General features: G+C 38.8%; 1 protein-coding gene across 1 annotated transcript; it reads right to left on the bottom strand.

The window, feature by feature from the left end:
- Positions 1-970: 970 nt before the first annotated feature.
- On the bottom strand, positions 971-4,177 carry LOC116201029 (protein BCCIP homolog). The gene is made up of 10 exons (XM_031532094.1): positions 3,789-4,177; positions 3,626-3,715; positions 3,220-3,387; positions 2,990-3,063; positions 2,666-2,890; positions 2,112-2,321; positions 1,934-1,999; positions 1,739-1,825; positions 1,604-1,660; positions 971-1,272 (listed from the first exon to the last, which is right to left on the bottom strand). The coding sequence occupies exons 3-10, from the start codon at positions 3,371-3,373 to the stop codon at positions 1,165-1,167; spliced, it is 981 nt and encodes a 326-aa protein (XP_031387954.1). The 5' UTR covers positions 3,374-3,387; positions 3,626-3,715; positions 3,789-4,177; the 3' UTR covers positions 971-1,164.
- Positions 4,178-10,807: the final 6,630 nt, after the last annotated feature.

Genomic DNA, 10,807 nt, shown 5'->3' on the forward strand with positions numbered 1-10,807 from the left:
TTCTAGCATAAGAGAGTGTGGACGAGAAAAATGGAAGAAAGAGAGAATAATAAATTAAGCTTCAAGAGAGAATTGAATTATTGTTTTTGACCCCAATCTTCACTCTCTCTTTTTTGGCATTTAAGAGAGATTCAGAAAAGAACGAGTTCAAAAATTTATTTTTAATTGGACTTATTTTAAAAAATTCTAGAAATATTGAATAGAATTATGAAAATATGTGCAAGTTGTGGTATCTTTTTTGAACATTTTGAAACTAAGTGGGGTCAAATGACCCCACTCAAGCACATGCAGATCCGCCACAGCCTCTCTTCTCGAAGAGAGACAGAGGTGGTCGAGTGGCACGGTGGTGACACGATTTCGGCCACCGCCGTGTAAATCGAGGTTGCCAGTGACCTCGCACAGGTGGTGGCGGCCAGAATTAAGGGCCACCACACTTCTCCAAGCTTCTCCATGTTCAATGGTACATCTCGAAAATTTAAAACAAAAACATGGCATTCCTGTTTTGTTATAAATAATCATATCTTAATTCACCCTTAACCCACCCACTACTTAGATTATCTACTTAATACTATATCTAGGTATATCCCAATCCCAATTGTAATTCGGTTGGCACTGAACGCATGATTGGGATTTTAAAAATTCCATCCGGCCTCTTATCCGGTCCATCAAAAATAGCCCGAGCGAATGAAACATTCTTCGGAGAACAGTAAAAAAAGAGGCGAATCATAACAAACTAGTTACCCTCAATCAGTTATGGCTCATCGAGATATTTCACATTCAGTTGTTTCAACTTGCGAGATACAGTGATTGCCACGTATTTGCAGAAGTAGACTTAGCAATATTATGGCTCAGGGAAGTCGAGGATCCAACTGATCAAACCGGCAGGCCTTGTCGAACTACTTTCAGCTTGATCAGGCCGGGCAAGGCAACTGTTCTGTTCTAGTTAGTCAGTGGTGTCTTTAAAGCCGAATAGTTCTCAAAGCAATGAAAAAATAATCAATAACTTACGTTGCAACAGTTCCTGCTCCCCAGGCAACTACAGAAAGGCGGGCTCTGCACAGAAAATTAGCAATGCTCTAGATTCTAATTCGAAATCTGATCCAAATACATAACAGATTGCAAAATTGGCTGTGTAACAGAAGGAAATCCCCTTGTCGTCCTGCCTCAGGAGTCTGGAGGACTATCAATTAAAGATTTCAATTCTGATCGGAAGGTAGAAACTTTGTCGGCTCCGACAGCCATCACTAACCCCATCGGTCGGTAATCTTTAAGCTGCAAAATAGGGAAACAAATCCTTTCAGCAAGTCTTCTGTGCCCACATAGCTCAAACATATTATAATGCGAACTAAATATAAAATTAAAAAAAAAATTGAGAGCATGAGTTCTGATCTCCTTGACAGAAGAACTCGGTATGCACAGGTTTTCACTAGCTAAAGGAGTTGAATAGCTAATCAAACCTCAGCAGCGGTATTGAACTCCATTATGTCCTAATTAATCAACGGCGGAACTCCCAGAAATAATTTTGAGGAGCAGTATCGAACACAAAGTATTAGGTATGTAACCTGTCCAGCCTCAAATCATAACTGAATTAAATGCTTCTTACCTCGTCGGGGCTAACTAGCTGTTTGCGCAAGGGAAAATTGAAGGACCACGAGCTGAGCTGCACTTTTACACAGGAAAATTAAGACAGAGAAACAAAATGCTTGAACATAGAGTGAGATGCAATGAGAGCTCGTACCTTATGGAAAATTTCGTCTTCTGGCTTAGCATATATAGTGTCGTTTTCTTTGCCATTTGGCTTACTCTTTGTTACAGTTCTCTTATGCTGCAACAGTATCAAGGAGAATATCTATAAGCACATTTGAATTTTCTGAAGTCATTTTAGATCAAAGGCACAGCCAGAAGTATAGCTTAAAAGACAATAGAAATTTACCTTGTACAGTTTGCTAATTAATATATAGAACTTGAATTCGAAGGAACTCCGAAGGTCCTCTGTTGGCTTAAAAAACGTCAAGCAAAAGCAATGAATTTCAGTAGCATGCCCAATTCCACTGAGAAAAAGATGCAAGTTTAAAAAAACTCAACCATCATATTGTATATATAAATCACACCTCATCTTCAGTAGCCCAAGAGACCTCATCGAAGACGGCGTCATAAAGTGGAGGCAGAAGCTGTGGAGGAAGGTTCATCACATGCTGGGAGACCAGGAGGCCAACATCACATGCTCTCTCCCCCAAAAGTAACTTCAGATCATTTATCACATCCTTTTCTTGGCAAATCGTGAGAAGGTACTCCATAAGTTCGGTAATGCATTTATGATCCTATTAAGAACAACAAAATCTAAGTCATGAATCTCATGATAGCTTTCATATCAACCTAAAATCATTTAAATCAGCACATTCTATAGTCAATCAACATGTAGATGCTATGATTGGTATGTGCCAATGTCTTATATGTTTGATGTCTAGCTTGAGTCCAATAAAACTACAATTTGAAGAAGAGTGCATTTATATATTTGGAGAGCCGAACAAGTGAACAGCAATAAGTTGCTACTCCCTAGTGAATGCATTGCTGAATTCTGAATTCTACTACGACAAGAAGCAGACAGAGGAAAAAAAAAAGTAGCAAGGCAAAAAACATGATGAAAGTTCTCCGAGTTGCTTGCCTTATATCTGCCCAAATTCAGGGCACTGACAAAAGAGAAGATTCCATCATCTTCAGACCCCTCAATCTTAACAACAGTACCCACAGTTGTCTGCTCCAGTATTAAGTCCACGAAACCACTCAAATCCCACTGCTTATCATCCAGATAGTTCTGCAACAGTATCTTCACACCATGGAAGTCATCGGGTTTCGGATCGAAGAAGGCAAAATCAGCTTGAACAACTCCCTAAAGATATGAATGACGGTTCCACAAGTGTAATGCCGCATTAGATCCAATAACAAGAAAACCAAGCCAGGAACAAATGCCACATGAGAAGTTTCTTACTTCAAAATCCTCTTCATCTGAAGACTCAGATTGCATACTTGCCTCTTCAAGGGTGTTTTTGATATGTCCATTACCTAAGACAATGTATTTAATAACCAGAAATTCATAAGAAACCTTGAAGGAAAAGTGCATGAGCTCAGAAAAGAACTCTATATAGTATTACTGAGGAAAATCCAAGGACAAGACAGGTCAAGTGCATAAATGAGACAAAACCATATGTATCACATTACCTTTTAACTTATCAGGGGTATCCATGAGATATTCTGACTCATTAATTTGCTGTTTTGCTGAGTTTATGCAGGCAACTAGAGCAGCTGAACGAGCAAAGGGGGAGAAAGTAAGCGGCCGAGGATTCAGTGGGCGTTTTCTTGGTCTCCGGGGCATCTTTTTTAATCCGTCTGAGTAATGCAAGAAGTCATTGAAGTGCAGCCATAATCATGCTAGAAACGTAATTGGCACCAAAGTTCACACAATAAGAAAGCAGAGCATTGCTATGCCACCAATAATTCCCGAGCCAACACGATATATCGAAAGAGTTAAATAGTATTATTCTCCCGCCTGGGCCGTGAGACGATCATTGCCGATCAAAACTAATCACCAAGTAATTAAGACCACAGAACTGTGTAGAACACAAACCTGATCAAGGCAAAGACCAGATGAGGACCGCAGCGCTGGTGCGAAGCCGAGTAGAGGAGGCACTGCGGCGCGGTGTCGTTGAGTCTGTACCTGAGAAGATAAGAGTCAATCAGTATCAGCTAATGAACAGAACAACCATAATCGCATGACCCAAGTCAGTTACCAGTATACGAATGACAATGGGCGGGAGGGCAGGGATCTCGTTGAGGGGAGGGAGCAGGGAGCAGGGACCACCCAACACGGAAGACGGAGCAGCAGCAGCTCGAGCTCGGTGACGAGGAGCAGCAGCAGCTCAACGGGTGTGTGAGGGAGCGGCAGCAGCTCGTCGGCGACAGTGAGGTGAAGAAGAGATTAAGAGAGACAGATGGGAACGAGACTGGGAGAGGCACCGTGGTCGGAGCTCGTCGTCAACGGCGATTGCCAGCGGGCACTGAAGCCGGTGAGGTGGCTTATAGGGTTTTTGTACCGTGAGTTGAGAGGAGCAGCCGAACAGGTTGGGAGGCGGCACCGACAAAAAAGGAAGGATTAGGGCACAGTAAAAATTAATTGCGTCCATAATTATTGCTTTTCTTGCCTCGTTGGTTGCTCTCCCCTCGGCTGCTCTATTATTTGCAACACTTTTTTTTTACTCAATCATTAAGTTAAATTAAATTTTATATTATGTTATCAAACAAGTTTAATTTCATTAAATACTGAAAAATTAATTTCAACACTTAATTTAAATTATCAAATACAATCTAAGTGGTCGTCTAATAACAGTAATCCTTTGCACATGGATACCACTAAAGACTCTTGTCTTTTCATCAATATTTATTTCAGAAGCAAAGGCTGCTTCGATTTTATGGGTTTGAGGAATCTCCTTCTAGTGGTCAAAGGAATCTTAGTTATGTTGGCAGTAAGTTGGAACTTATGCATTGGTTGATTTGCTACTTTCAGCTTATTGATCAGTCTTGCCTTGTTATTTTTTGATGTAGTTTATCTTGGGGGATCTCTCAATTTTTTTTTTAATATTACATTGAGAATCTCTACATGATTTATCAGTAAATATAAAATCCTCACTACTTGTGAGAAAAAATTTTCTTTACTTTTACTATTTGGATTAGAAAAAGTTAGAAAATTAAAACAAAATTCATTCAAAGATTGAGAAAAAAATTGAAGATTTGAGAAAATTCAAGAAAAATAAAAAGAACTAAACAATTCAAGAAAAATGAAATAAAATTTTTAAAAATAGAATAAAAAATCATTTCATAATTTCAGAAAAAGAAAAAAAAAAGCGTGTAGAAAGTTTCAAAAATAAAGTTTAAAAATAAAATAAATATAGTGCAATTATCAACAAAGTTCACAAATGATTAACCAAATTTAAAGACAATGGGGTGAAAAGCCTATCTCGTAAGCCTTATTGTTATTGCCTTAAAGGGATGCCAAACTTAGAAAAGTTGCCTCAATTTAAGGATTTTTTTTTGGAGTGTTAATGGTGAAAGAAAAGTGCTGAAATTTAATTGTTGAAAAATAATTGTTGATTCTCAAAAGCAATTGGGCATTTAGTAGGGTCAGCAATATTTGACACGACACAATAACATGACATAAATACGACACAGAGTTAAGAGGGTTCGAGTTGAGGCTAAATGTGTTTCGTGTATAAACAGTCAAACCCGTTTAGACACAATAAATAATCGTATTTAAACGGGTTCAACTCTTGTAACTCGTTTAGTCATTAAATCCATTTATATTATGTGTTATCATGTTAATAAACATGTTTTGCATATTGTATCAATTTATAACGGAAGTACACCAAAATAATCTAAATTTGTTTATATAAATCACCAATTATGGTGTTTTTATCATGTCAATCGTGTAGTAATATATAATTAAAGTTAATAGTGCTATATCATGTAAGTATAATATGTAGCTAAAGGCAATAGTGTCATATTGTGTAGTTAATTATACATACTTATTTAGACACGCTTACTTAAACTAGTTAGATGTGTCATATCCGTGTCAATCCATAATTAAACTCATTATGTTCGTGTTTAAAAATCTTGATACATTTATTAAACGTGTCGCATTTGCTTTTAAATCTTTCTGACACGAACCCATTTAGACACAGCTCATTTAAACACGACATAACCCATATTACCACCTCTAGTACTTAGCATGTTGTTTTTCGTAAAAACTGAAGATAGTACATAATAGGTGCTCGGAAAACTACTATTGCAATTGCTAAAAAAAGTCAAAATAAAATTACTAATAAGCAAATTAGTAAAATAAACTATTAATTAGTATTGACTTACTCGGAAAGTCACTACTAATCATACCTTAATTTCTTTTATACATATAAATAATAATATATTTACATTAAAATAAGAGAATTTGCTTAAGATAGGATTGCTAAATAAACTATTTAACCAAACACAAACTTCTTAGATTTGAACTAATATTAGAAAACTAGCCATTTCATCTACTTGACTACAAGAAATAATATTATCAAGTATTATATTATATTCGTCACATAAATAAAAAATATATTTCTTGCACTTTTTAGAAAGAGGATCATCTTGAGAATGAATACAAATGTAATTATGAAGAACCATAGTTGCAACCACAAGTTTCACTTGCTTCTCGAATGGAAATCTTGGCATGGTTGCAATTATGTGCTATTTCTTCTTCCATACATCCAAGATTGTCAGAATCGTGATTCTACTTAAAATCGATCGGGGTTTTTGAAATCGTGAATCGCAAAATTATACATGTAATTAAAAAAATAACATATATATGTATCATATTTTCCTGAGCAGAAAAGATCGATCCTTATTCATCAATAGAATAATATCCTTTAATTATATTATATATAAACACATAATTTTATATGCATGTATGGGATAGATTTGGATACAAATAGATTCTGATGTAAATTGTTGATGGTACACATCCCAGTACGAATTAGACTCTTCCATCTTCAAGAATCATAATATTCAGTTACATTTACAAGTATGGATTGCCTTCCTTCGAGGACCCATTGTTTGGCCGAATCAAGACGAAATAAGGAAAAGCAAGGATTTATGTCTTTTCTTTGATTACAAGTGGTAAAATAAGATGAAGCATTCTTTACTTGATACAAGAGTATGGATCAGTAATCAGCTCACTACTGAAGGACCAGAACGAAGTAGAAATTTTGTTACAGAGCAAGAAAAGAAAAAGTCCAGAATCCAGATTCCATAACGACTCAGTCCAGGAAAGGGAGGGAGTTAGGGAAAAGGTACTCGGGAAGCAGCTCCTGTGCGAGATATGCGGGAAGGGGTTTCAGAGGGACCGATTCATGTGCAAGATATGCGGGAAAGGGTTTCAGAGGAACCAGAACCTGCAGCTCCATCGTCGTGGACACAACCTTCCTTGGAAGCTCAAGCCTCAAGCAAACGAACAGTAAGGATTAAACGATAGTCTCCTGTGCTGAGTGCCACGCCACCAGATATCGATATGCGATGAGATCGAGTGTATGTGCAGGAATTTCATAGGAGGAAAATCGGGATGAGAGTGCCACACCACCATATATCGATAATGTCTGTCCCATGTGCAGAAAAGGGAGGGAGTTGGGGAAAAGGTACCTGGGAAGCAGCTCTTGTACGAGATTCCTGTGCGAGATTCCTGTCGAATAAGCCAAAGGTACATAGTCGTCGGAGAATTTAGGGCAAAGTCGTCGAGAGGAAATCGGTGGAAAGAGACTAGAGGAAAAGGGGAAAAGCCGACTGTCACTGGTGAAGAAGAAGGGGAAAAATAGGGTTGGGCTCAGGACCAACGGGCTGGGCTTCGGCCTGAATCTGGGTTGAATCCTAAATCGCAGAATCGACCCGAATTCTGCGATTTCACGATTCTTGCACTGATTCATCACCGATCCTAGCTTCCCGATTCTTGCCTTGGAATTGAAATCGGTGTCCACCCTTCGAATTGTAGAATCGTATGATTTTACAATTCGAATCACGATTCTGACAACCATGCATACATTTATCGACATGATTAAAATTTCTCTAGCCCACTTGGTTCACTGCTGTGACGTAAATCTGGAAGATAATACTTTTGATTTTTGTAAAGTCCTAAATACCCTTTTTTATATGGATATTCGACATCTACTAAGTAATATTTACCCGACATATGTGCAACGTATGAAAAATGTATAGTAAATATATAATTATTATTATTAAAGTGTTAATGGTTTTTACCTTGTGAGGGCAATTTTGAATATGTAAGAATCATGTGTTGACCCTTCCAAATCACAGCAAACAAATATAAATAACACATAGAAAGTGCAAGCCGCCATTATATTTTGCATTGGATGACCTCTCTGTCCAAATTAAGGCACTTGAACCCATTGTTATCAAAACCGGACCGGACCGGTCGGTGGTTGGACCGGGAACCGGCACTATGTCCGATCCGGTTCGCTTGAAAATCGAAATTGCGGCTTTGAATCGCTGGACCCATTGAACCGACCGGTTTTAAGCAAAATTTCATTGAACCGGCCGGTTCTATGGGTTTCCTATTTAATGTAAAAATTAGTTGGTTGTATAAGGATTTGAACTCATGACCTCTTGCTTCTCATACTAGCATACTACCAACCAAGTCGCCACCACTTTTTTATTCTTTTAACTCTACTTTTAAGTACTTATTAAAATAAAATATTTATTTTGAATTAAGAAATATTAAATATATATACTTTCTTATACTATTGTTATATTTCTTTAAAATCATCATACTTTTATCTTAATTATCATAATTTTTTTAATAATATGAATATTTATTTTATTTTAAATAAACGTGTGGTCTGACCCATCGAATCCCTGGTTGGACCCATAAACCCATGAATCCGTACCCCTTCCGGTTCATCATCCGGTCCAGTTCTGATAACACTGCTTGAACCGTTATGGGTTTGATGCCTTTACGTGAGTACCATTGATGATACCAATGCAATTGTAATCAAGGTACATCCAAAATTACCATAAATAGGTATTATCTAAAGCCCACATTATTTACCTTAAAATTTGTTCAATATCGAGAAGTCAGAATTTATGAAGAAAACTTAATTTAGTCTCCAGAGGATCATACTCTTTTTTTTCCCTATATACTCTTAAAATATTCCCTTACTCCTTTATAAATGCAAATTTATAATTGTCAATGTAAAGAGCCACATTGCCTTAAAGTTGCCAAACCGGGTCCCAGCAGGAAATTGCAGTCAATTCATGCCATTATAAGTTCCCTTTGCACGATTCTCTACGATCATCTTTCATTTCTGCGGGATCATCGCAGCTTTAATTTTTTGCACGTGCTTCCTGCGCATTCCCTTCAAATGAAACTTTACTTTTATATATGTACTTCCTGAGCACTCGAGGTCATCCCAACTTTAATTTTATGTCGGCGCTTCTTGCGCATTCCCTCCAAATAAACCTTACTTTACTGTATACGATTCATGCGCAACTTAAACATGCCGTCTTTAATTTTTTATCCGCATTTCCTGCGTATTCCCTTCAAGTAGACGTTTACTTTTTTTTTTGCACTACTTGCGCACCCGAAATCATCCTGGCTTTAATTTTATGCCCATGTTTCCAGTGCATTCCATTCAGACAAACATCTACTTTTATGTTCGCACTTCCGACGCACTCCCTTCAGAACAAACATTTACTGTTCCTGTGGCACTTCCTGCGCTTGTCCATTGGGTCATCCAACGCTTCTTACGCTCCACACTCTAGGATCATCCCGTGCTCCCTACACTCCTCACTTCCGAGTTATCCCGCGCTTCCTGTGCTTTTGCTTTCATTCTGTGCTTTGTGCAATCCAAGCACGACACGTGTCTAGCATGATAGCTGCTCTATCATTTTCCCTTGCTGCGCAACTACAGCAAAGTTCAAGCCTAGCGCAACAACTGCTTACTCCTCCTACTTAGCACGACAACTTGCGCTTCCTGCGCATACCATATTCATTCCGACTTTACTTTTCTGTTAATGTATTTCTTGCACATCCGGGATCATCCCGACTATTATTACTCCGTCAGCGCCTTACACAATTTCAAATTTCTACTTCATATAACTCTCGTTTTCCACAATCCCTTTACCATTAATGTTGCTTGGTGTTGGGAGACACTTCCTAGCCCGCAAGAATAAGCATGCGTTTTCGACTGGCCTCACCAAACAAAATTCAAAGGCGAGGAGAAATCGGAACGAGAGAAGTGTCATAACGATCGCCGGGACCAAACCGGGATTCTTCTCAAAGTCTTTGACCGCATCCTCCACCAGAGCATCCAACCAAAGAAGGTCAAGTTGTTAGAGCCACGTTTTGGTCCACCTGCTCTTGAGGGCCATCAAAGGGTCCTCGGCTACGACTTTTTGGAATTTTAATAGAAAGCAGCTTGGTAAACCTCAGGTCACTATTTATAGTCGGGTCAACATGGGCAATTAGACGACTCTGAAGCATAACAACGTAGAAGGCCTCAAGGTTCCCCCTTGCAATCCCAGAGAGCAACTGGAGAGTTTAAACAACGCATGATCTCATGCTAGTAAAGACTGACTCTAGTAGTACTATTCACGGCCAGCTCACCGGACTATTAATAGGTATCTGATATGGGGCTCTAGAAGATCCTCATGGTGCCAAACTGATGAAAAACATTTTCGAGTACATTCTGCAAATCATCTGCTTGAGAGGGAGCACTCTCGAGTAGTCGTAAACGGTTTCCGATGAGGCTCCCGAGTCACCGACTCGTCAGGCGAATCATGAGCGCCCAAGGTCAGGTCTGGCCAAGCCTAGGGGTTTTAAGGACCATGGAACACAATTCAGAATACTCTTCGGAAATCGCCTTCACCTCACGAGTGACTCTCGAGTAAAAAAAAAAAGGGTTCTTCCAACAAGATTCTCAAGCCCCCAGCTCATCAGGCGAATTGTTAACAATCGAGGTCAGGCCCAGCTGGGCTTAGTGATCCCAAGGACCAGTGATGGCATTTCAAATCAGACTGCACAAATCGTTTAGGCTTCCCGAGTAGCCTTGGAAGGGTCTCAAATACCGCCCGACAAACCTTCGGGATCCGATTTCAACAAATAGAGCACACAATGGGTTTTAGACACCTTGAGACACTTAGGAAATAGTCAAAGAAGCCTAACTACAGGTTCCTGGCTCATCTCCTAATTGCCATTTGTAGCAGATGC

Source organism: Punica granatum, chromosome 3 (genome assembly GCF_007655135.1).
Source record: "Punica granatum isolate Tunisia-2019 chromosome 3, ASM765513v2, whole genome shotgun sequence".
Taxonomy (NCBI): Eukaryota; Viridiplantae; Streptophyta; class Magnoliopsida; order Myrtales; family Lythraceae; genus Punica; species Punica granatum.